The sequence below is a fragment of the Haliotis rubra genome, unplaced genomic scaffold (assembly GCF_003918875.1).
Source record: "Haliotis rubra isolate DU_JTF1 unplaced genomic scaffold, ASM391887v1 Scf261, whole genome shotgun sequence".
Lineage (NCBI taxonomy): Eukaryota > Metazoa > Mollusca > Gastropoda > Lepetellida > Haliotidae > Haliotis > Haliotis rubra.
In genome coordinates, this window is record NW_025766681.1 from 584,430 (window position 1) to 612,376 (window position 27,947).

General features: G+C 39.9%; 1 protein-coding gene and 1 long non-coding RNA gene across 2 annotated transcripts; one reads left to right on the forward strand and one right to left on the reverse strand.

The window, feature by feature from the left end:
* Window positions 1–19,307, reverse strand: LOC124280171. Its single transcript, XR_006899597.1, has 3 exons — window positions 19,089–19,307; window positions 8,269–8,276; window positions 1–12 (listed from the first exon to the last, which is right to left on the reverse strand). It is a non-coding gene; the product is annotated as an uncharacterized LOC124280171 (long non-coding RNA).
* Window positions 12,096–26,576, forward strand: LOC124280170. The gene is made up of 3 exons (XM_046716067.1): window positions 12,096–12,901; window positions 24,892–24,991; window positions 25,117–26,576. Exons 1-3 carry the CDS (start codon window positions 12,557–12,559, stop codon window positions 25,773–25,775), a joined length of 1,104 nt encoding a protein of 367 aa, XP_046572023.1. The 5' UTR covers window positions 12,096–12,556; the 3' UTR covers window positions 25,776–26,576.
* The last annotated feature ends 1,371 nt before the right edge of the window (window positions 26,577–27,947 follow it).

The window sequence follows — 27,947 nt, forward strand, 5'->3', positions numbered from 1 at the left end:
GTGGCATGGACACTACCCACGGCAGATTGGCCAAATGAGTGAACACGGGGGTAGAGCAATAGGAGTTCCTCAGCTATAACCATGGGGAGGTTGCTTTTCATGAGTACCCCGTATTCATAATTCGTTACAGATAGATGAAAGCATACGTGTCGATTGGTATGATGTTTAGCTAAAGATTAGGTTTTCAATGGGTGTTTGCTGTGTCACAAGTTTCTGTCACCAATGTGTCGCCTGCCTCAGTTGGAATATGATTAACAGGAAAAGTTCCAAAACACTGGACATCATTTTGAAAATATAATTTTGCCAAGACTGGCATTTAGGATGATTCGTGCTGCAGGATTTGATATCTTATTTTGGGGGAAATGCACACATAACATAAATGAAAACACACAAGCCAACGACATGTGAAATGTCAGAGTCAAAAACCCAGGACTTGGCATGGTCAGTCAGCCGACTTATAGGGCACACGCACGCACGCACACACGCACGCACACGCACACACACATACACTGTACCCGTCATATTGTCCAGGGAATGGAAATACTCCTTCGTATATGTATGTCGTTTGGGGTAGTACTGTAAAAGGTTACAAAATTCAGTTCTTTAACACAAGGAACGAAATTCCTTCCTGCAAGAGGAAATTCTGTGACTCATAACATGGACGAATATCTATTTCTCACTTCCTGCTCAAAAATAGAAAATCGTTATAGATCCTTTACTTCCGGCCGCTTTATTAGCACCAGGACGTAGATACGTTTTCGATTTATCAATACTTTCTAACAAGAGTGAAGTAGGTGCGTATAGGTAAATCACACAGTGTTGTCTTTTATTGTGCAATACCAACCTGCTGGTTACTTTGGTAACTGATACAAACCACTTAGACTAATTTGTAAAAGTTCATTCTTGTTATGTGACCATTTTCACAGTGAATGTAACAACTGTTCTGGTTTATACGTGTCTTTATCAAACAAATACCCAATTTGGCAGTTTGTAATGACCACACATAGAATAAGAAGTGTGAAAACTATTTTTGAGTGAGTGAGTTCATATTTAACGTCACATCGGCAATATTTCAGCCATATCGTGACGAGAACATATTTGACATTGAAATGGTTCGTGATTTGAAATAGATATCCCTTGTGATGGAATATTCAACACAGTCAAGCAGGACATGCTTGACAGTGATTCTTTCATCACAAGGGATACAAAACGGAGGATCCTCACATTCAATAGGTATTCATGAGTATATCTTGTGTGGCCAATACGACATCGTCGTATGATGACCTCGTCAAATCTGGACTGACAACCCAAGTAGGTGTAACCAATATAGGGTTTTATTTCATGTAATTTATCGATACCTACTTGGGTGTCCCACTTCTTCTGCATCAGATCACGGATGTAGGTTCTAATGCTAGCTTTGTAATCAGAGTATGGAATAAGAAGTGGTGTCACAGATTTGTTGAGTGCTGCCTTAGCAGCAAGATCAGCCATTGTGTTACCAGAAATGCCAATGCTGGGTAACCAACAGAAGACGATGTCGCATTGGATTAGCGAGTGAGTTAATATTTAACGTCACATCGGCAATATCTCAGCCATATCGTGACGAAAACAATTTATACAATAAAAAGTGAAAATATTTTGAAGATTAAAACCTGTCGACGATGGACAGTAAAAATACTAGATAATCACAGATATAATATAAAACTAGCGAACAAAGCTAAAACATTCCAATTAAAGAAGACAATACAATATAAAACACGGGCTATAGATCGCCAACAACTGAAGCTAGATCACTAATCTAGGAACCATGGGGACTTACATTACTTTTGCTACCTGCATGGAACCTAGCTGGATGTACACCATCCCTTCAGCCGCTGGCGATTGTAGGATAATTTAGCCGACATTTAAAAGAACAAAAATACTACGTTTAAAAACTTGGTACGAGAAAATTTCACTTTGAAGGTTTTTGGGACTTACGTACCCTCAGGAGGACAATAATTTTTCGCTACTTCAACCCCCTTTGAGGGTACAGCCACTAACAATCGAAGTTGATAATCTGAACTACCAATTATAAAAACGGAATCTATTTACAAAACATATATCAAAATTCAGTTAACAAATCTATCTCTTTTAAAAAATCAATGATTAAACGATAATTAACTTTATTAAGAAGGTCCTTTACTGTTTTGATATTGAAATATTTATCCCTTATGATGGAGAATTCAACACAGTCAAGCAGGACATGCTTGACCGTGGTTCTCACATCACAAGGGATACAAAACGGAGGATCCTCACCTTTCAATAGGTATGCATGAGTATATCTTGTGTTGCCAATACGACAACGTCGCATAATGACCTCCTCAAATCTGGACTGACAACCCAAGTGAGTGTAACCAATATAAGGTTTTATTTCATGTAATTTATTGATACCTACTTGGGTATCCGACTTCTTCTGCATCAGATCACCGATGTAAGTTCTAATGCAAGATTTGTAATCAGAGTAAGGAAGAAAAAGTGGTGTCACAGACTTGCTGAGTGCTGCCTTGGCAGCAAGATCGGCCATTGTGTTACCAGAAATGCCAACGTGGCTGGGTAACCAACAAAAGACGATGTCGCATTGGCCAGTAGCAAGCTCATTATACAATTCAATAATTTCTAATAAAAGTGGATGTTTACAAGAAAGATTTTTAAAAGCCTGAAGACACGAATGAGAATCGGAAAAGACTATATATTGTTTATATTTACGGTGTTTATTAATATATTTAAGAGCTGTTAATAAGGCGTTAGCTTCTGCTGTGAAAATAGAGCTGTTATTTGGTAGTCGAGAAGATATTGTTCGGGATCCAATGACAGTGGCACATGCCACCGCGCCACCACCCATCTGTAAATAAGGATTTGTATGTATTATATTCTTGTTTATACTGTAATTCATTAGTTTCAGATTTCTTAAACTTTGTCAGAGTTAGGTCAACTTCAGGCCTCACCAGCTGCCAAGGAGGAGAAGAAAGAAGACGGGAAAGAGATATATTTTCCAGCTCAATGCCGGCAGCAGAAATGAATGGTTTAATTCTTGCTTAATTAAGTTTCATATGTATAGATGGTATGAGAAAGAAGACGAAGGAAACGACGTCCATCACTTGTCTCGGAGGGTAGTAGGTAATTCTGGTATTGTCTTCCGACGATGTCTGTAGAATGAATTGCTGACGCTAGGGAAAGATGGAAGAACGTGTTGGTTCTCTTCATCCTCTACTGCCAGCTGCTCCGTTTACATGGTCTGCATCTGCGTTGGTTCTTCTCTAGCTCGCTTACGCAGTTCACTGATAAACTTCTGCTTGCATACTCATCAAGAAGAATTTGAGGGTTCCCTATCTGTGATATCAGATATTCGACTGTCCGCACTCCAGCCATATTGACAGCGAACACGTATGTTGTTCACCATTTTATATATTTCAAAGTCAAATTTGTCTATTGATAAAATTAATTAATTATAATCCCTCTTTAAAATACTCTAAAGATCAAAAGTGCAGTAATACAAGTAATACCATAAAATGTTTTGAAATCTTTACTGAGGCCTTGAATGTTGCAACTTCGATTGGACACCTGGGCAAGCGGGAAAAAATCCAATATTATGTTCGAGCACTAATATGAACTCACGATTAAATTAGAGAGAACGGCTAAAGTATCAAAGACACTGATTGTTCACATTTCTGATCAATTTATTTCTTCAATAAATTGGTTGGTTCGGTGATTGGGGGTGATAACATGGAAATGGGCTTTGATTATTGAACAGTGTATGAATGGATGTATAGGTATGTTATCTGTCACAATCAAAGAACATTTTCCATTCTCACATTCGTCTTGACGTTTACGTTCAATAACTTCGATTAAGTACTAATAATGGCCCATTATCGAGTAAATCTGCGTAGGGACAAAACGTAGTTGAAAAGCTGGACACAATACACCACAATATAACATAGCCAGGATATTAGGAGTGTCAGTTCTTTGTTTGGGAGCAGTATTTGTGACGAGTTTGACAGTACTAATATCAAAGTATCTCTGTGTTACAGTGTCAGATGAGGGAGCAGTATCTAAACCTTGAAAGGATAATGTTTGTGTCAGTAATAATGGACTCATGTACACAGATCAGATTTCAAGCTGGGCCACACGTGCATGTTGTTTGTATTTTGGTGTTGCTTGTTGGCTTTTCCTGTTCTAGTGACTTCCGTTGGGAACTTTTTACATCAATGCCCGGATGTTCCGAAGGTGTCATTCTTCCGGTGACTCCTGTCAACTCTGATGTTGTGGAATCTCAAGGTCAATGTTTGGCAAGCTGTCTTGGAGATTCCAGCTGCATGTCCGTCAACCTCTGTGATGACCCCCAGAGCGAACAGGTGTGTCACAAACTACCTGAGACATCAAACGGGTCGTGTTCCGATCTGGAGGCAGCCGGTGGGTGTATCTTTCTGGAGCCGGTGAGTAGCTTGATGAGCTCTTCCTTTTTACTCTTCTCGGCAGACTGGCCGAAGGAATGCCCTCATGTGCGATATTTTCAACAATGCTGAATTAAAGGCGAGAATTTATGGATGTCACCTTTTTTGTATTGAGAGACACGACGCTTCGGAATTTATTCTAACTACTTCATCAGGTGAATGAAAGACTAGGAAACATATCTATATATGTGTACATGTGAAACAACAGCAGTGATAAGAACAAGGGTTCAAGTGAAGTGAGAAATCAGTCGGGCTAATGTGAGGGTAAAGCGAGCAAACAAAAGTGAGGACACCGTTAAAGTTAAAGTGAAGTTAACAGGTGAAAGTAAGATAAAAATCAAGTAAAATAAAAGTGAGAACAGATGTGAGCATAAAGTGAAAATATGTGAAGGTAAAACTGAAATCTGTTTGTTCATATGAATGAAAAGACACGTGACAGTAAAGTGTAAAAATAAGTGATGGTGGACGTCGAGCAAAGACACAGGTAAAGTGGAAAACCAGATGAAGGTAAAGTGAGAATGACCGGTGAGTGATTGAGTGAGTGAGTTAAAATTTAACGTCACCTGGGCAATATTTCAGCCATATAGTGACGAGAACGTGAACGAGAACAGGTTAACGTTGTACATACACAATAAATACAAGCAGATAGAGTATCACAAAAAGAGTTAAAACTAGCTAGCATATATCTTTAAAAGTAGAAAACTATTTTAGACAATACAATGTAAAAATGGGCTATTGATCGCCAACAACTGAAGGTAGATCACCATACTAGAGAATGACAAGTGCAAATGAAGTACGAATATGTATGAAAGTAATGGTAGAACACCGCAGAATAAATTACCATACAGGTGAGAATGAGAATTCGTGTAAAAGCATAGTTAGAGTGTGTAAGTTGGGTTTTACGACCTTTTCGGCAATATTCCAGCAATATCGAAGCGGAGGACACCTGAAATTGGCTTCACACATTGTACCCCTGTGGGGAATCGAACACGGGTCTTCTGCAAGACGGGCGAACGCTTTAACCACTAGTTTACCCTAACGCCCTTCTAGAGTGAGAACAACGGTGACAGTAAAGTAAAACCACAGGTGAAAGTAAAGTAAATCAGGTTAAGCTAAGGAAAGATCAGATGAATGTCAAGATAAAAGACCGTAAAGTAAAAAGACAGGAGAGGATAGCATAGATGTTATCAACATACCAGACCCAAATGTTTTCATTGTATCACAAGGGTCAAGGATTAGCAGATATCATAGATGATTCTCTCGAGCCTTCATAATTCATTTAAAACACGTTAATGAGTGTTCCTGAAAATAATGCTATCGTTTGTTCACCTGGTTATCTAAAGTGAACATCAGAGGAAATTCTAAAATCATGCAGGTCTCATATATCAGTTTGGTGAAAAACAACGACCTGGGTATAGCGTTGAAAAAACACGAGTCATAATGAACACGAATTCAAGATACCAACCTACTAGCTGCAAATCCTGACACTTGTAAGGACTACCACTCTGCTTGGCGAATTACATGTTCCATCAAGAGAAATTTCAAGAGAAATAGCATGCAAGTTCCATTAGAATATGTCATGTGGCGTCTTTGAAATCACTTACTGATTTCGTTCCAGGTGAATGTGTGCCAACACGGAGGAACGTACAACGACGTCGTGTCCAGGTGTGACTGTTATGATGACTTCACGGGACCCTACTGTGAGAGGCGATACAGGGGTGAGTCATTCAGCAAGGTCCGCAAGTTCACAAAGTTTCAACTGTCATCTCACGAAACTAAGAATAGACTCAGGCGTCTCAGCGTTTCTGTCCTGTGTCGGGGCGATATAGTTATTTTTGTCCTACATTTCTGGTGTCCCCCGCCGTGATATTGCTGGAATATTGCTAAATGTAAGATCTCCCAATTTCCAAAATAACAATCACCCATGCACAATTCTAAACAAGTGAATGCGGTGTCCGAACAAATGAGTGGCCTAAAGAGCTGACCTAAAACAATCAGGTAACACAAGATGTCCCGGCTATCAATGCACATGTGTTTTATGTTTCACTAACCATTCCCGATTCCTGTCAGTGCTGGAGTCTAGCAGAGATCATCCCAGAAGATCTGATCTCTCTTCATCTGAGGTCAGATTTGTTCTTGTCACTTTAGCTAACCTTAGTATACATCACTTTAGTTTAGCTCAGCATCAAGTTTAGTTCAACAAGCTGAACAATGTCACCCATTGTAATTTCGATTTTTCAGACTGTTCAGAAGCCTACGGAGGTGGAATGAGAGGGGGATCATCCAACTTTCGAATCATCAGTATCCGGCCACTGAACGCTCCGATGGAGTACGAGGTGGAATGTTATCTTGACCACACAGGGTGGACGGTGGTCGAAGAACGACGATCTGACTGTCAGAATGATTACAACAAGACATGGGCTGAATACAAGACTGGATGGATCACGCCATGCAACAGATGGCTCGGACTTGAAGCTCTGCACTACATCTCAAACCAACGCACAGCCAAATTCGATATGACCGTACGTGGAACTGGTTCATTAAACGGACAACACTACTACACTAATTTCAAGATTGGCGATGAAGCAAGTGGGTACACTCTATCCTACACTGGTAACCATAAGCATGTCTCTAAAGCCTCGGGAAACGGGTTTGAGTACGAATTAGCAAGCAAGCACATCAATGGTCAGAGGTTCGCCACTTGGGACCACCCCGACCCCTCGGGATGTGCTGTAAGTGGTGGGGCAGGGTGGTGGTACGGGACTGACTGCCCCCTTACAAATCTCCACAAGAAGTTCGATACCAGTGCGTCAGCTTCGAACGTGGCACAATGGATAGATGACTTGGACCTTCTGGAAAAAGTAGATTTTGTGAAAACAAAGATTAAGGTTTTTTGGTAGCAGACCGTCTAAGAAACTAAAGCTGTGTGGTGTCTCTTAAATAGAGCACTAGTCATGTTTCGAATCCTTCATAAATAGGTACATGTACCTTACCACACCAACCATTGCATATGGCCATTGGTACACTCCCCTTTCACAATTCATTGTGGCCTATACATATTGTTAGTACGTGTATGTCTAACTTCATGTGGACTTCGAAAGCTGGAGGTCGGTCTGTGCCTTGATGCAGCTGCTTATTGGTATCTGGGAATCGTGATGCTATTTGGACAGGACATGAAATAATTGCCCATTCAAGTTATTGTGATGATAAATGAAAGGGAACAATCTTGGTATTACAATTCAATTTCTATCTTAATGCTTCTGGGTTAAAACCTTTGACAGATGTCTGCCTTCTAGCATTTTCATGAAAAAATAACTTTTTACTCCTTTTTGTTTCTGTAAATTTATCATATGTGTGCATCCATATCCTGAATAAATCTATGGATCTACGGATCTATGGTGATGAAGACTCGTTTTATCATCCTCCACATATAAACTGTTAACTGATGACGTTCTGAGGCCTGATGATGAACAGAATGTAACATTTCTGTATTACTTTTAAGAGCTCCACCATCAATTGTGGTTTCAATTTTCTGCAAAAATAAATGAAATTTGCTTTTTGAGAATATATCCATTTATGAATGTTATTTTGACATAACTCTTATTACAAAGCTATCATCAGATCGTACATCTGTGATCTGATGCAGAAGTGGGACACCCAAGTATGTATAAATACATTACGTGCAATAAAACCCTATATCGGTTACACCTACCTGGGCTGTCAGTCCAGATTTGAAGAGGTCATATGGTTAAATGGTCAGATGTCGTATTCACCATACTACATATACTCATGAATAACTGTTAAAAGGTCAGTATCCTCTGTTTTCTATCCCATGTAATGAAAGAATCACAGTCAAGCATGTCATGTTTGACTGTATTGATTTTTCACTCACAGGGGATGTAAAAAAAATAAAGGATCTATTTTTATAGTGTAAATTATTATTTAATAATTGTTTATTTAAAAGAAATAGAATTATTCGATATATTTTGAACAATATGTTTTGTACATAGATAAATGTTATTTAATAAATGCTAGTATAAACTAGCAACTGCGATTGTTAGTGGTTGTATCCTCAAAGGGGGGTAACGTTATCGTAAAATCCTGAGGATACGTAAGTCCCCAAATTTTAAAAATCAATTTAGCACAACCATGCTTTTTAATCGTAGAATATTTGGTGTTATAAATTATCGCTACATTTTCCCACCATCGCCAGCAGCTGAAGGGATGGTGTACGTCCAGCTTGGGTCCATGCAGGTAGCAAAGGCACTGTAAGCCCCCATGGTCCCTAGTATGGTCCCTATCTACGTATAGCCTGTTCATGTTGTTTTGTTTTGTTTTTTGTATTGTCTTTATAAATAAAATAGCTTCAGATTTACATACTAGTTTTAAATACCATCTGTGATAGTCTAGTAATTTTACAGTCCTTCGATGACTGGCTATTTAATAACTTCTGTTTACTGTGTATGTTAAACCTTCACTATTTAGACATAATAACATTTGCCATTCGATAGTATGCATAACTGATTATTGATCATGTTTTCCATGGTTCTGCAAGTGCAACTTGTTTGTAAGTGAGTGAGTTTGGTCTTACGCAGCTTTTAGCAATATTCCAGCAATATCACGGCGGGGGACACCAGCAATGGACATTGTACACATGTGGGGAATCGAACCCGGGTCTTTGGCGTGACGAGCGAACGCTTCAACCACTAGGCTACCCCAATACTCTTTATAAAAACACGGGTGATCACCTTTGCGAAGGGTGTATTGAATACATTACTGATGCAATCTCCAGTTGTATGTGTCTTCGCCCACAACAGACAATGTGCAAGTAGTCACACCATGACTATACGTTTGGCCTTTGAATCACCTCCGGATTTGGAATATCGAGTACAGTTACCAGTGTTTGGAATTGAAAAAGAAAACACAGGTGTTTGTCTGTAGTGTAGTGTTGTCGTTGAAGGTTGGTTGCCCGTCGTCTCTTATTGCATTAAAGGGGCGGTGGGGTAGCCTAGTGGTTAAAGCGTTGGTTCGTCTGGCCGAAGACCCGGGTTCGAATCCCCACATGGGTACAATGAGTGAAGCCCATTTCTGGTGTCCCCCGCCGTGATATTGCTGGAAGATTGCTAAAAGCGGCGTAAAACCAAACTCAGTCAGTCAGTCAGTATTGCTTTAAACTAAACGTGCACCTGTCCGTAAGCGTGTAATTATTTGGACGTCTCCTGCAATGCCCTGTATGCCTGCTTGTTACTGCAAAGGGGTGTTTGATTTGATAAGAAAGAATGTTCAGCTATTGATAAGGTTAAGTAATGGTTCATACGATAGCCAGGTTGTTTGCTGTATCAGAAGGTTCTGTCCGTCGTGTGTCACCTGCTTTAAGAAAGTTAACACTACATTTATAACCTTTCCTTTTAAGTTTTAAATATAATCCAAACATTGGACATACTTTTGGAAATATGGGTTTGCCAAGACTGGCATTAAGGAAGTTCTTTAGGGAAGATTTGATACTTGATTTAATGTTATATTGTGAACGGTAAGAATTAATATCTATTGAACATTGGAAACCCACACATAACGTTGTATAGGAAAACAAACGACACGTGAAATGTCCGAGGGAAAAATGACGTTTGAATAAAGTCCTCCGCCTCCCATTATATCTTGTGCAATACCAATCTCCTGATTAATTTGATAACTGAAAGGCTGTCAATAATAAACTAATGTTTGTTTTTGTCAAGCAACCTGTTTGAGATCAGACCTGAACCAAATTTCTATTTTATGTTTTACTGATTCTCTCAGGCGCTGAATTTGCTAGATATTTGGTCATGGACGTAAAAGTATCATATCACAGTCCAATGAATCCGATTTGTGTTTGTTGACTATCAAGTCAGTTTTCAGCGTTATCCGATGTCCACCAGAGGACGCTATTTCTAGTCGCAAATCGAGCCAGTGTTGGATGAATGTCGAGTCAGTTTAATGTGTGCTAGATTCGTGTTGTGCAGCTATCGGACGTGTCTAATCGACGTCTCACGGCAATCTGATAGGTGTCTGATGATGAAGAGTCATCCGACGTTCATCTGATTGCAGCCTGCGCTCTGCCAGACGCGCCTGATAGTCGCCCATCACCAATTCGATTCTCATTGGAGGGTATATTTAGCACTGTCCGATTGCTTTCCGTTGTGACATCGGAGTGTAATCGCACATTAACTCAAATGCCATCCGACACATATGGTGAAGCCAGAGATGACATCTGAAGGCCAGCGGACTACAAAAGGAGGGTCATCCGACACTCACTCCACAGATTTTCATCAGACACTACACCACCGAGATCCTGAAGATGGGTCCAAGAAAGAACAGAAATGTCCGAGGACAGAAGGCAAAGTAGCTCTCAGCACGCCTCAACAATCTCAAGCAACAAAACAGTCTATGATCAGTAGGGGTGGGCGATAATACTGGTATATTGCAATTCGAACTTCACAATGCGATATATTGCGGTGAACAGGTTCACCCGATACGATCGGTAATTTTCGTGATGTAGTCAAAACTACTAATAACATTTGTATTTCCTTTATATTATTATACATTAATAGTTTTGAGAATGTTTATTGGTCATATTATTGCATTTGCGTGACTTTTAAACCATATAAATAAATGAATAGATTGGTACCGGCACTCGTTGTAAGGATAAAAACACCAAAATGGCGGATGCCGCTGCAGACGCTTTTTCTCGAGTTCCAAACTTTAAAGCAAAGTCTTCAATTCGGAAACATTTTCGGGCTCTACTTATGTGATGGTTATATATCCGCTCAGTACGAGTAAAGTTCTTTCTCCAGTAGGGCTTCATCAAGTGGGTGCGCAAAGCAAAGGCGTCATCCCCAATCATGAAGTATAGCATGTTCTGGTTGTCCTTGGTTCAGGTGGGGGGAATCCTGTATGATAGTGTTGGATACCGATGCTAGGTTCTCTAGGGTGCAGGCTAACTTGAGACCAGGTTCAAGGGCTTGGTGCCAGTCTCTGGAGTAGTTCATCAAAACATTCTAGCGTAACTCTCAAGAAATTGAAGAATGCCGTTGTATCCTCCATCCTCAGTTCATTCATGACTCTGGTGTAGTGCCCATATTACAGCCTTCTATCAGCTTGCAGCCATGGTCGAACCCAATAACGACGTGGTCTTCTGTGCCTTCTTCTCAGGACCTCAAGGGTCATTGCATCTTGGTCTATAGTTTGTTGCTGCAGCATGAAAACAAAGCCCAGGGCTGCAGCCTTCCGAGGAAGCTGAGCCATGACTAGTACCGTCAGGAGGTGCAGGCCGCTTTTATACTCGACTGCCGATTTTGGCGACAAGTCCGACCAGTATTGGGTCAGTGTCCGATTTTCCTATGAATAGTAACCGATTTGTCGGATCGGTGTCAGGAGAGTGTTGGAAGTGTCAGAGTAGTGTTAGGTCACCCTCGAATTACAATTCGACCCCAATCGGATCAGTCGAACAATGCCAATGAATATGGCAGACAGACATCAGGCTGCTACCAGTCCGATTAACCCAATCAATGATGGATCTCTATCGGATTTTACGGAAAAAGCATGTTGGGTGAATTTTCATCGGAACTCATCGAATGATATCACTGATACGTCAAATTTGGAAATCACTGCACCATGTCTGCTCTTGGACTTTCTGAAAGCGTCACTGAAGCTTTGAATGTTGTAACTCTGATAAAATAACTTCTGAAGAGGAGTCGCGTGATATTCTTTGAAGTCTTGGTAATATGATGTCTCTGCTATAGTATATAGACAACCACGTAACCGCCATAGACTGGGCCCATTTCTGATCCATTGTTTATTTGATTGATCAGTGTATGAATGTTGCATAGGTGTCTGGTATGATATCTGCCACAACGTTGGATCAATATAAATACGAGTGTCCGTCCTGTGTGGGAGCAATATTTGTGACTAGCTGGATGTTATTAATAGTATCTCTGTCACAGATTCCTAACTCTTGTTCATGATCACCCAGACTGCACACGCAGTAGTGAAGGAAGACGTCAAACGTTGAAAGGAAAAAGGTTGTGTCAGTAATGATGGAATCATTTGCACAGATCAGATTTCAAGCTGGACTCTATGTGCCTGTTATTTTGGTATTATTTGTTGATTTTTCCTGTTCAAGTGAGTTCCGTGAGAAACTTTTCACAGCAATGTCCGGATGTTCCGAAGGTGTCATTCTTCCGGTGACTCCTGTCAACTCTGATGTAGTAGAATCTCAAGGTCAGTGTTTGGCAAACTGTCTTGGAGATTCCAGCTGCATGTCCGTCAACCTCTGTGATGATCCCCAGAGCAGACAAGTGTGTCACAAACTACCTGAGACATCAAACGGGTCGTGTTCCGATCTGCAGACGGCCCCTGGGTGTGTCTTTCTAGAGCCGGTGAGTACCTTAATGAGTTCCTTCCCTCAAACTTCTAGGCAGATCGGCCGAAGGAATGTCCTAATGTGCGATTTTATCAACCATGCTGAATTAAAGGCGAGAATTTAAGGATGTCAGCTTCTTTATTTTTAGGGACATGATGTTTCGGAGTACATTCTTACTCTTTCATCAGGTGTAGGGCTCTCACGAGTAGTCGGGTACTCGGGGCCAAGTCGGGTAAAGCAGGACTCGAGTCCAATTGAATGGACTCGAGGACTCGTAGGGGAGATACCTCTAAACATCTCATGCAATCAAGATGGATGATCGTGAGAAAACATCCAATGTCTGGACGCATTTTTATCTTGATTTAGTGGCCAAAATACGAAATGCCGTCTTTGTGGCGTTTCCCTTAGTTACGCAAGCATTTGTCCTGTAAGCACCCACAATAAGCACTGTAGACAGAAAACCAGCTCAACAAGCAACGTTGTGGCAGTTTGGTAATTTGATAGCAAAAGTCGCAAGCCTGTTGACAGGAAATGGTATGAAGGTATTACGCAAAAAGCAATGCTTATGCGCGTTAAGGATAAGCGACCATTAAGTCTTGTTAAAGGGGAGGGTTTCAGGGCTTTCTGTGAACCATTGAACCCAAATTACCAGGTCCCATGTACTGCGACAATTCACAACTACCTCATAAAGTCGTATGAAGTTTGCAAGGAGAACAAAATATCAGTACCCAAAACAGTACCTGCCGTTGCCCTAACTACGGACGCGTGGATAAGCGTAGCCACTCACGGCTGTATCACTGTCCCTGCCCACTATACCTATTTGAACAACTTGTTTTCTACATAAATTTAGATATTCAGTCGTTCTTATCCAGCGTATTTCAGTGTTACATATTCAACAATCAACACATACATACGCATTCAAAATAACATTCACACTTGGAGACCTATATCTTTAATAGTGAAAATTTTAATCACAATGAATACCATTGACGTGATCTCCGTTCAGCAGAGTTTCGGAAGAAGAAATACAGCGTAGTGTTACTCAATAAATGGTTAGTCTTTAGTTTGAAACCAAACCGTTTTCACTATAAGAAGTCTCAAATAAACATCAATCCTGTTTTACATATTCTTTAAGTTCCATAGTCGATCCATCTTTACAAGATACTAGTATCTAATGCAGCACCAATCAATGAATGCTTTATCTATGTATCTTCCAGCTTTGGAACGTGTTTTGCCGCATTTTAACCGTGATTAAGGTTAATTGATTATGTGACTTATCGTCCAGGTGAATGTTTAAAAGTTGCTAATATATCATAACTGCAACGACATATTAATATTAGATAATCTTGAAAGCGCAGTCAAACTTAAAACCAAAAGAAAAGAGAAGTAGATTGATTGGTTTCTTTTCCCAGACACATCCAATCATATTACAGAATTTACAGGCGTAATAAGGTATCACGTCTAACATCCATACTTACGAAATTATTCAATTTGTCCCTTAGCCTGTCAATTTTTCCCAGTTCATGGAAAGAAGCATCGGTAATACCTATTCACAAGAAAGATAGCGTACATGACCGTTCTAACTACCGCCCTGTCGCACTCACATCTTGTTTATCGAAAGTCTTTGAGAAATGTGTATTTAAATATGTATTCAATTTGCCTGAGAGATAACGACTTAATGACAAATTTACAATCAGGATTCATGCCAGGAGACTCCACAACAAATATATTAACCTTTTTGTACAACTATATAGCCAAAGCTCTTGACGAAGGAAAAGATGTTAGAGCAGTCTTCTGCGACATAAGTAAAGCCTTTGATAAGGTCTGGCATAGAGGAATTATTAATAAACTGAAAACCATGGTATCCAAGGCGAACTATTACAATGGTTTGAAAGTTATTTAGAAAATAGAGTACAACGGGTCGCAATTAACGGCTCTAAATCTGACAAGAAAACTGTACTAGCTGGAATACCTCATGCAGGGCTCTGTCCTTGGACCACTTCTTTTTCTTATATACATTAATGATATTGTATGTGATGTTGACAGTAACATTCGTCTCTTTGCGGATGACACCTCATTATATGTTATCATAGACGATCCATCAGTTGCTGCTACCTGTCTTAACAAAGACCTAGATAGAATTTCACAATGGGCCCGTAAGTGGCAGGTTACATTTCATCCAAATAAAACCGAAACTACTCAGTTCTCACGTAAAACGAAACCGTCTCTAAAACCGAACCTATTCATGGACGGAACAATCATAAAAGAAGTCAAAAGTCATAAACATTTAGGATTAACACTCCAAAGCGATTGTACGTGGAATGATCACACTAATGATATTGTACGTAAAGTTCGCCCTATGATCAGTTGTCTGAGGAGTTTTAAATACCGATTATCACGTAAAACGTTGGATATTATGTATAAATCCTATATCTTGCCAATATTTGACTATTGTTCGCATATTTGGGATAACTGTACTTCTGAGGGGGTCTTCTCGTTTATCCACCACCTATTGTTCTAGGTGGACAAGTCACTGAAGCGGAATAATCCTCAAGACAATAGATGTCCCTGAAATTTTGTTCCCTGTGAAATAAGATCCCCCCTTGAATGTAGTAGTAAAAAAGTAAGTCTTTCTACATTTTTTTTTATTTCAACAATACATACAATATCAAAATTAACAATACATTCAATATCTATGACAATCCTCAATAGCCTGTTAAATGGGATACTGCATCCCAATATGCATATACATCCATATGGCCAGCCAAGAATTGCTGTTTGATGTTACATAATCTGTTTGTTAAATTGACATATTTAACTTTTCTTGCGAGGAGGTTTGGCACCTCCTCTTAATTGCATACATGATGCCTCTACGTAAGATTGTTCTTTTTTTTACAGAATTCAATAATCTTGAAGATATTGGGATGGTTTTCTAAACAGGAAAGCTTCCTGTGCCAGCCCTCAACATGATTAGTAGTGCGGGGGCCTTCGGTGGCGAAGTGGTTCCACATGGTCCTGCCATGGTCACCCTCCACCCAGTACGATGTCATATAGTCTGTAAACTGTTCCACCCCAGGAGGTGCATCTTCCAGGGCCTGCCACCACACATCACTCACACAGTCCACTGGTACCAGGGGCAAAGCAATCGCTCGTCTTACAAGACGACCTATGTCCGGGTTGTCCTTATATTCAGTTACCATTCCAAGCTTCTGAACTTTTCTCCAAACACTCTGGCTAAAGTGAAAGTAGCAACCCTTTAATATGGCATTTTGAAAAGTCATCTTGGTGGCGTTTTGAGCAGCTGACTCAAAATCAGTGAACACACTCACTGGATCCAATACAATGTTCTTAGAGGCCGCTACATTCTTCACATTTTCAAAGAAACGTTCATATGTCGACTGCTTTTTTATCTGGGGAGCAGACCATACACCAAAGGGCACATCTTATTTTGCACAAATGCATGAATGGTGTAAAGCTGGGTGAACACACCAGGGCACTTGTCAAATGTTCCGTCACAGTAGTACACATCTGCTTCGGAGAGAAGTCGCAGGTTCTCGTCAGTCGCGAAGGTCAGGATCTTGTCATGGTCGCCGTGAGAAAACAGCAGGAAGTTGTCATTGGCATGCGTCTTAGTATATGCATCGGGAAGATCTATTGCTGATCTAGTTGCTGGCAGATGGGGGATGTCTTTGGCTCGGGAGCGGTATAGAGCAGGACGTACACTGTCAAAGATGGGCACTTCTGCAATGATGTCAGGATTCATCACTCTCAGACCTAGAACAGAGAAACACAATGTTAAATTCAAAGAAAACTGTTGTAGTATTTTAGTATTTAATAGTAATTAAAAAGTTGCCAAGTATTTATGTTAATATTTACCTGATAACTCCTCCTGATAAAGAGATGGAATTGGTTTGGAATCTTTTCGGACAAGGTCCTTAAGATTGGCCAAGAAAGAATCTACAGCGATTCTATTCTTTTAACTACAAACTTGTAATTTTGGAACACTAAGTACTGACCACCTCTACCATTAGGAATAAACTGGACATTAACCTGTTGGTTAGCCATCGTGACTGACCTTAAAGAACCTCATGTACCATTTTATAATCGTGTAATAGTGAAAAGTGTTCACTGAATTAAAAAAACACAAATAGCATAATCGACACAATTTAATTAAAGTTCACGAACACTGTTCACTGTAACAGGGCAAATCAGCTAATTAGTGTCACCCACCAGGACCAAATTTCAGAGTGAGCAGTGTAATCACTAACCCGTGTCAACTAATCCCATCTAATCCCTTGTCAAAACTAAAGGGTGGTGGATAAGTGAGAATGAACCCTTCTGAGCAATCGCGTACATTAGAAAATTTACATCTTGATGCTCTGAGAACTATATGTGGTGCCGTTCGCGGCACAAGTCATAACAAACTTTGACCTTAATTATGGCACTCGTTTTTGCCAAATCGTTCACTGCCGCCTCAGGCTCGGATGTAGCGACCTAAACGCCGATAAGTATAACAGACATTTAATAGACAGCCCTTGTTGTTCTTTTGGACATCAGAGTGAAAACGCGCTACACTATTTCCTCACTTGCCGTAACTATACTCGGATAAGACATAATATGTATTTTTACACTACCGGTTATAACCTGGATACCATTCTTAAGGGAAACAAAGAACTTACTCCATGTGTAAACCTGAAAATAGTTGAATCCGTCCACGATTATATAACCAAGACGCAACGCTTAAAATTTTCTCAGGAAAATAATTAAATTTACTCAACAACCTTCTCATGATGGATTTATAGTTCTACAATGGCTTGTGAGACACACACAACTGTAACTCTCTAACTTATGACTACTTAGAGAATTGTTGTATTTCATGTAATCTGTATATATTTATACATTCTAAAAATATTATGTTTATGCAATGGTCAGTATCGATGACGTCAAATCCTCCATTTTCATGTTGTATTATATGTTGCATGGGAGAGGTGTTAATATAAGCAGTGATGCTTGTTCACCAATCCCAATTCATCTTCATGAATAAAAATATGTTTAAATCAATAAGGTATCACCGGCCCAGCTCATGAACATTAATCACTCGGGTCCGAGTCGGGTCTGACACTTCGAGTACGCGAGTCCCAAATTTTGGACTCGTGAGAGCCCTAATCAGGTGAATGAAAGACTAGGAAACATATCTATATATGTACATGTGAAACAACAGTGATAAGAACAAGGGTTCAAGTAAGGTGAGAAATGAGTCACGCTTATGTGAAGTGGTAATACAGGTGAAGGTAAAGCGAGCAAACAAAAGTGAGGACACCGTTAAAGTTAAAGTGAAGTTAACAGGTGAAAGTAAAGATAAAAATCAGGTAAAATAAAAGTGAGAACAGATGTGAGCATAAAGTGAAAATATGTGAAGGTAAAACTGAAATCTGTTTGTTCATATGAATCGAAAGAGTGAGTGAGTTAATATTTAACGTCACATCGGCAATATCTCAGCCATATCGTGACGAAAACAATTTATACAATGAAAAATGAAAACATTTTGGAGAGTAAAACCTGTCGACGATGGACAGTAAAAATACTAGAATATCACATATATGAACATAAAACTAGCATGTCAAACTAAAAGATTTTAAATAAAGAAGAATAACAATACATATAAAACACCGGCTATAGATTGCCAACAACTGAAGGTAGATCACCATACTAGGAACCATGGGGACTTACATTACTTTTGCTACCTGCATGGGCCCTAGCTGGATTTACACCATCCCTTCAGCCTATGAAAGACGGGTGACAGTAAAGTGCGAAATTACGTGATGGCATAGGTCAAGCGAGGACACAGATAATGTCGAAATTCAGATGTAGGTAAAGTGAGAATGACAGGTGCAAATAAATGGAGATTATTACACGAGCAAGTGTGTCATACGACTTATACGAAACGAGTGTGAAATTTTGTATTGCCCGAGCGAGAGCGAGTGCAACACACACTTTTGCACGAGTTTCGTATAAGTCGTGTGGCACAATTGCGAGTGTAATAATTTCTTTATTATCCATTTTATTAATGTACATTTTTGCAGTAAAATACGGCAAGCAAGTGTGACTGTCCTGTTCATTGACGTCACGTTCAATTATTTAAGTGATGGCACAGACGACGAAATAGAGAAACAATGGCTGCTAAGCAAAAGTGACATGTGCACATATGATATTTATTACCCACGTGGTCAACGTATGGGAAGTTGCATACTAATGTCGTACGTCACAAGAGTGCCGTATCGCGTTGACCTGTGTCGTAACGACTTGACCTGTGATTCTAACAATTTGACTGGAAAACCGATGACCCCTCAGTTAGGTGACGTTGTGACGGAACTACTTTTCATTCATAACAAACACGTGAATTCATTCATTCTACAACTTATATGCATTGTGGGAATGTAAACATTGCGAACGTTGCCGTATCGCTGTTTAATTGTGAGCCGAACTGAGACATTATATGCGTCGAAAAACATAAACGCAAAGTTTCGACCAGTGATGTTAGCCGATTGAAGCAACTGCAAACTACGAAACGGGGTGCTACGGAGTAGTTTAATGTAGGAGGCTGTACGAGGCGATGACAACTGACATGCATCGTGACGTCGGTTACCAATGAGGCAGACGAGCAAGGCGTAGTGACGTCATTAAAGTGTGACGTCATGTAAAATGTGTACTACAGAACAATATTCTTCCGCAACCTCTTTATGAAACCAGTTTCGGTTTGAAACCATGGCCCGGTTGTTCAAAACTCGGTTATCTTTTAACCAGCCGTTAAGTACATTTAACCGACCGTTAACTAATAACAGAGGGTTATCTTGTTGTTCAAAACTCTGTTAACTTTAAACAGGTTGTTAACGTGACGTAAAGTTAACACACTTAAGGACCGCCGCTAACTTTTTAACAGTGTGGTTAACTTGCAAATGGTGTTCATGGCTAACACTGCTTTCATGATGCCAGTTCAGCAAAGAAAGGATAGGGTGTATCGTGGACTGGACTTCGATATTGGAATTATTCTGACGAAGAGTTACATACGAAACTGTAACTATGCACTTCATAGGAACTAAAATACATGTTGTACAAGAACATGATGCCTAAGTTTCATCTTTTAACACTTGTGTAAAGGTTTATATATGTTTTACTACACTAAATGTGTGAGTTTCTTCTGTAAATATTATTCAAACAAACACTTTCAAAGAATCAAACACGTACACCCTATACCCACGTATGATATGATATTGAACAAGACTTAATGTAGATAATTAAATTAGTTTCATGAAAGAATATCCGAACGATTACATTATGATACTGAAAGTGTAATCGGCGGGATATGGTGATTGTGTATACTCTTATTCTACCGACCTTCACCTCAGAGAAATTGCCAAATATGTACAACAATGTTGACGTATGACATCACTACCGTTGAGGGTTTTTTTAAAATGACGGCTGACATTGGTTTTGCGAGGACCCTTCCCTTGATGCAGGGATCGTTTGTACATAAATATGACATGTAAGTAATCAGAATGATTCTGACTATCTGTGTATTGTTACATGTTTTTATCGTTTTCATTTTAAGAAAGAGAAGAAGCGGCCAGAAATGCCGATTATTACCGTTGTCGTTCTGCGTGATTTTGCGTCAGTCATGGCGTTACGCTGCACAGAAACTTGACAGTTTCGTATACACACATCACATTCCTGTATTGTATCTATTTTTAATTTCCTATTTCTTGCTACTATGCTCTTTCCATGCAAATGGGTGTCTGAAAATTTTCTTTGTTTACATTTCAAACAAGTGTTGTCTTTCGTATTTGTTTCCACCCCCAATATCTTTCGTTTCAGTTTATCTAGACACTTGGTATTGGTGACAAAGACCAGTTGTAATTAGATTCTAAAATGTATGAGGAATTCAGTAGGGCTGAGACGAGTAGGAAAAAATGGAATCGAGTACCCACATGTACTTACCCGAATCGGAATCGAGTACCCGGAAATGTAAGAAATACATTCGGGTCAACCTCTGAATATTCAATCACGATTTAACAGAGAGTATTATAGAAATCTTGAAAAAGTGGTAATAAGACATTAAAACTGATCTCAAGCTATTTAATTTACGTCTATTTAACCAATATAGAGAGTAACACCATTACTTACACTCCTCGTTATAACAACGAACGTTTCCTTCCTGCTGCTACTGTAACTTAACTACTCACTGCACATGCACAGATAAATTACGGTCATTAAAACTATGCTCCATTAATCGGACAATTCCAATGATGTAAAAACCCGTGAATTTCCGGGTTAGAATATTGATCTTCAGTAACCCATGCTTGTCGTAATCGGGATCGGGTGGTCAGACTCGCTGCCTTGGTTGACACATGTCATCGTATCAGAATTGCACACATCGATGCTCATGATGTTGATCACTGGATTGTCTCGTCCAGACTTGATTATTTACAGACCGCCGCCATATAGCTGGAATATTGCTGAGTGCGGCGTAAAACTAAACTCACTCACTCACTCACTCACTCACTCAATGATGTAAATGCTTGTTACGTCAAAAACGAAAAAGACAAGCTATTGTCTGCCATTGTCATTACAAAACTCTCTCCCTTTACGGGTACTCGATTCCTAGAAATAGGACTCGATTCCAGCTGTACCCGACCCGGATTCGAGTACCCGAGTACCCGTCCCAGCCTTAGAATTCAGTGATGCATTTGTCGCCGCTTAATATGAAATATAAGTGATGTAATTGGCGTCTCAATACCGGCCTTCGCGAAACGTGATTTTGTAAACACTATCCAATAGGGCGCAAAGTGCACTTGGGCGTTCGTGTGAGTGTATTTCTGAAAACATCTGAACACGATTCCAGGTTTATCGGCAACGTTTCAGAATTAGTAGTGATTTTATGAAAAACTGATATCATTGATAATTAATATGCTATTTTTGAAAGTCAATATTCCGAGTAATTATCCGATTTTGGTTTGATATGTCCGTCTGGCATCCCTTCCCATAGATGGATTTAAAATATATTTTTACTAATCATTTCAGCAATAGGCCTAATTTCTTTATCATTCTTCGAATTTTTTAATTGAAGCAAATCATCTTTTAAAAATGCTATATAAATTGACGAAAACTTTATTAGCATAAACATTGCTCTCGCAACTGATGTGTAGGAAAATATACAAAACATTGTTATGTATCTATTTCTGTTGTGAGTGATATGCAGGCCTACTTCGTAGTCACTTTGATTAAATGTTATATTTGAATATCGAAACCTTTTGTCACAGCGAACACAACGCTATCTCTTGTCATTTTACACGATAATGTTTGGAATTTTAAACTTATTTTATAACAATATCTGAATGCTATTGTTATACACTGATGAATTTTATATAAGGAATACAATGGCACAATAGTATTTCTCTGCCGAACCGTTGCAGCGTTCTATAATACACTTATGAAATGTGATACATGTTTTCCGACCTTGAAGTCATTAAAAAGAATTATGCATTTTCTGCAGTCACTTGTGAATTGAAGGTTCATCTGATTAATGAGTATCGAGGAAATTATGTTCATCTATAAATTAGACGCAGCTTCATGTTTTTCAAGACATCTTTCCGGAATATGCGTCTGTGAAGGCGTTCAGATAATGACGATATTGCACAGTTTTATTCATGAGATTCCTGTCAACAGTAAGGTCGAATAATCGATCGATTTTATTCAGCAGTGTTGGCCCTGAGGCCTATAGTACAATTACAGTTTGATTACTTGCACGTGGTGCTAGTAACATATTAAGTTTCTATTGGCATTGAATGCCTATTTCAGATAAAAGCTAATGGTATTAATTTCACAACATCTGTATTGTTTGATGTTAAAAGATTTGGCAATGTGTGTTCATACATTACAATTTTTGACAGACTTGGCAAATAATTAATAAATGATATTGATAGCATCTTAATGACTTGGCCATACAGTCATGACAATTTAAGGAGTGAAAAGTGAGCGATAGGTCTTGTGGGAATTCAAAGATTCATTAAGACTGTAGCCGTATAAGGGTAACTCCTGTGTGTAATATTTGTAAATATTCTATCCACTGAAAACATGCTTCTACTATTAATATTACATGTATTTTTATGGATTCATCATATTTTATCTGTAGCTGTGCTATAGTGTCTCATGAAAATGTCTTTTCTGTTGTCGGAATTGAAGTAAGTCCCACACAGAGCTGGGATCATATGTCTTTGAAATATATATGCAAACGTCTAGAACCTTGTGTTGCAATACAAGCGTTCGTAGCGCTACGACATTCGCATGCCTATGATAAACTATAGAGTTGGTCTCAACCATTGACTTGATTACTTTCTCATCGTCAGCAGAGAAATTTCGACTTTTCTTTTTCCTTGGGGTGCAGGCGACATTTCGCGATTCCATTTTGGTAATCCGGAAGTAAACAGAAAACGGAATTGTGGGATATATGGAAGCTAACCAGTGACGTTAACCACACTATTAAACTTTGACGGCAACGTTAGCTAACGGCATGACTAACCATGTTTTGAACAACGCATATTTAACGTTCGGTTACCTAACGGCCGGTTAAGGATTTAACAGGCCGTTAGGAGTTAACCGGCGGTTAAGATAACCGAGTATTGAACAACCGGGCCTATAAGAATAACAAAAATACGCTATTTTGTCAATTTAATGCATGTAAGAGGCGGGTAATAAATAAAATACCACACTCGGCCTCATTACATACGAATGATACGAAACGAGTGTCCTTCCTATGGTATCTGACCTTTCGCTCGGTCAGACACCATAGGAAGGACACTCGTTTCGTATCATTCGTATGTAATGAGACCTGGTGTAGTATTCTCTATATATGTCACTGGTTATGTTTCACCATATAGATAATAAAGTGAAAGTAATCGGAGAACACATGAGAATAAAAGAACATACAGGTGAGAATGAGAATGCGTGTAAAAGCATAGTTAGAGTGTGTAAGTTGGATTTTACGGCCTTTTCGGCAATATTCCAGCAATATCACGGCGGCAGACACCAGAAATTGGCTTCGCACATTGTACCCCTGTTGGGAATCGAACGCGGGTCTTCTGCGAGAAGAGCAAACGCTTTAACCACTAGGTTACCCTAACGCCCTACTAAGGTGAGAACAACGGTGACAGTAAAGTCAAACCACAGGTGAAAGTAAAGTAAATCAGGTTAAGCTAAGGTAAGATCAGATGAATGTCAAGATAAAAGACCGTAAAGTAAAAAGACAGGAGAGGATAGCGTAGATGTTATCAACATACCAGACCCAAATGTATTCATTATATCACAAGGGTCAAGGATTGGCTGATATTATAGATGATTCTCTCGACCCTTCATAATTCATTTAAAACACGTTAATGAGTGTTCCTGAAAATAATGCTATCGTTTGTTCACCTGGTTATCTAAAGTGAACATCAGAAGGTATTCCAAAATCATACAGGTTTTATATATCAGTTTGGTGAAAAACAACGACCTGGGTATAGCGTTGAAAAACCACGAGTCATAATCAACAGGAATTAATGATGCCAACCTCGATGGCGGCAGGTAAGATCGCTTGGCGATTATTCCCCTCGAATTAACAGCCTTCCACGTGTATACAATCAACATTATTTAGCACACTGATAAACTTTGATGGTGGAAATACATTCAATGCACTGAATTTGCTTATTAATGCCTATGTGTTGAAGAAGAAGCATTTTTAAAATCAAGCGATCTTACCTGCCGCCATGTTGGGATGCTGGTAACGCGTGCGTTACCAGCATCACCTTAGGTACAGTGAACCTATAAGATGCAAATCCTGACACTTGTAGGGACTACCACTCTGCTTGGCGAACTACATGTTCCATGAAGAGTAATTTCAAGAGAAATAGCTTGCAAGTTCCAATAGAATGTTTCATGTGGCGTCTTTGAAATCATTTACTGATTTCGTTTCAGGTGAATGTGTGCCAACACGGAGGAACATACAACGACGCCGTGTCCAGATGTGACTGTTATGATGACTTCACGGGACCCTACTGTGAGAGGCGATACAGGGGTGAGTCACTCAGCAAGACCTTCAAGTTCACAAAGTCCCAAGTGTCATCTCACTTTTGTTCAGCTGAACATCAAGTTTAATTTAATAGGTTGAACAATGTCACCTGTTGTATTTCAATTTTTCAGACTGTTCCGAGGCCTACGAAGGTGGAATGCGAGGGGGATCATCCGACTTTCGAATTATCAGTATCCGGCCACTGAATGCTCCGAGGGAGTACGAGGTAGAATGTTATCTTGGCCACACAGGGTGGACGGTGGTCGAAGAACGACGATCTGACTGCCAGAACGACTACAACAAGACATGGGCTGAATACAAGACTGGATGGATCACGCCATGCAACAGATGGCTCGGACTTGAAGCTCTTCACTTCATCTCAAACCAACGAAGAGCAGATTTCGATATGACCGTGCGTGGAACTGGTGCACTAAACGGACAACACTACTACACTTATTTCAAGATTGGCGATGAAGCCAGTGGGTACACTCTAACCTACACTGGTAACCATAAGCATGTCTCTAAAGCCTCGGGGAATGGGTTTGGGTACGGCGAAGGGGACAAGCACATCAATGGTCAGAGGTTCGCCACGTGGGACCACCCCGACCCCTCGGGATGTGCTGTAAGCGGTGGGGCAGGGTGGTGGTACGCGAACGACTGCCCTCAGACAAATCTCCACAAGAAGTTCGATACCAATGCGTCGGCGTCGAACATGGCTCAATGGCCAGCCGGCAATGACCTTCTGGAAAAAGTAGATTTTGTGAAAACAAAGATTAAAGTGTTTTGGTAGCAGACCGTCTAATAAACTAAGACTGTTGTCCCACAAATAGAGCACAAGTCGTGTTTCGAATCCATCATAAATAAACACCTTACCGAAAACCAACCATTGCACATGGCCAGTGCTTGGTACACCATAGGGGTAGCTACCATTATATAAAAGCCTTACACATGATTGTTGCTGAAAGGGTTGTACAAGCACTCAATACTCTCTAAATACAAAGCTTTGCAACCTTTTGGGTGCGAAAAAACTGACTTGCCACTCGCCTGCACACTGCCCTTCTACAACGCACTGTGGTCTTCACATATTGATGGTACATGTATGTCTGTGTGACTCATACACAGTGAGACAAAGGTCGGTCTGTACTTATTGTTATCTGGGAATCTGGATGTTTTGGACAGGACCTGAAATAATTGTTAATTCAATTATCGCTCATTCGAGTTCTATTCATGAAAAATGCAGGCAAACAATCTTGGTATTACAATTCAGTTTCTATCTTATTGCTTCTGGGTTAAACCGTTTGGCAATAATATGCATATTAGCATTGGTCACGAACAAATCCATAGAACAGAAGTACGGACACCGGTCACATACACATCCATAGAACAGAAGTACGGACACCGGTCACATACACGTACGTACAATTAAGCGCGTGCAGAAGTATTTTAGTTCTAGTTATGTAAGAATGCAATTCGCTGTAAATAATCAACCCTTGGTGTATATTTCTGTAGACTGTCGAACCCAATATCTTAACTTGAACCTGTGAGGCATAAAACAAAAGTGAATGTTCCCACGAATCATTGAAGGACAACCAAGCATATACTTTGTTGTTGTGGCTGCAAGAGTTGTATGATCCCCAGGGAGTTGAGATTGATAATACGATGTGCCGTTGAGATTGACATCCAATGATCGGGGGAGAAACCAGCGCCTTGAGCATGTTCAAGTTGCGTGAATATGTGCGATATATAGATATCCTATAATAATAAAAGAATAATAAAAAATGCTTTTGGTTTTACGTTGAAATTCTGGGACGTTCGATAGGAACATCGACCCGGTGGAAGTAAATTACAACGCACAGGAAATACCGCACAGAACGTCAGTGACAAAAAGTACCCGGATTTCATTATTCTCAGATACAAAATTTCTTTTGGTGTAAAGGGAAAGAATAAGAGTGAGTGAGTTGGCTTTTACGCCGCGTTTTGCAATATTCCAGCAATATCACGGCGGAGGACACCAGAATTGGGCTTCACACAGTGTGCCCATGTAGGGAATCGAACCCGGGTCTTCGGCGTGCCTACTCTTGTCTACTACCAGCATAAGCGACCTTAAAGGCCTTCCTAAATTACTGAATCACATATTTAATGCATTTATGAAATATTGTTGTTATCTTGTATCTTGCTATCTTGTTACGACAAGCATGGGTTACTGAAGGCCAATATTCTAACCCGGACCTTCGGGGGTACATACGATAGTGAGGTTGTTTGCTGTATCCGAAGGTTCTGTCACCAATGTGTCGTCTGCCTTAAGATAGTAAACATCGGTTTTGGAACCTTTCCTTTTAACCATATTCCAAAACATAATTTTGAAATTATGACTGGCATTTAGGATGCTTCGTGCTGTAGGATTTGATATCTTAATTTGATGTGAAATGGGAAATGTCCAAGGCAGCCGATTCATTGGGCCCTTGCTCTGGTCTGGTCTGGTCTGTCGACATCATCCCTTGCGTATATAGCTTTGATATAAAAAGACCAAGAGTACTACATACCATCGGCCTACGACGAGCTAATCAAGCTATAGACTTAGCACCCTACTACTCCCGTTTATGAGAACTACCAGTTGTGAGACAGTGGAGTAGGTAATTAACAAAGAAAACACACCATACTCCCCCATGAGGCAGAATGGATTAACCCTAGCTAATTAGGGATTAGCTATGAGACTCAATCTGGTGGAGGTAGCTTAATGAATCTTTTAAACATAAATCAATTAACCTACTCAGGTAAATGTCTTACCTGATGAACAGCTGCGAGTGCTTCGATCCGCAACCGTTATCTACATAGACGGAACGTTCACAGCACGTCCTGACCTCTGGAACCATGCCAGGAAAGGAATGACGACCTTCCCCTGCTCCCATAGACTCAAAAGGTCAATTTGCCGATGAAACAATAGATCCAATTCAGTATCTTT

Bases quoted from the DNA above. Each gene is read 5' to 3' on its own strand.
- LOC124280170 (XM_046716067.1), top strand. From the start codon at position 12,557: ATGATGGAATCATTTGCACAGATCAGATTTCAAGCTGGACTCTATGTG. The intron at 12,902-24,891 runs GTGAGTACCTTA...ATTTCGTTTCAG, and splicing joins GGTGTGTCTTTCTAGAGCCG to GTGAATGTGTGCCAACACGG. The intron at 24,992-25,116 runs GTGAGTCACTCA...TCAATTTTTCAG, and splicing joins CTGTGAGAGGCGATACAGGG to ACTGTTCCGAGGCCTACGAA.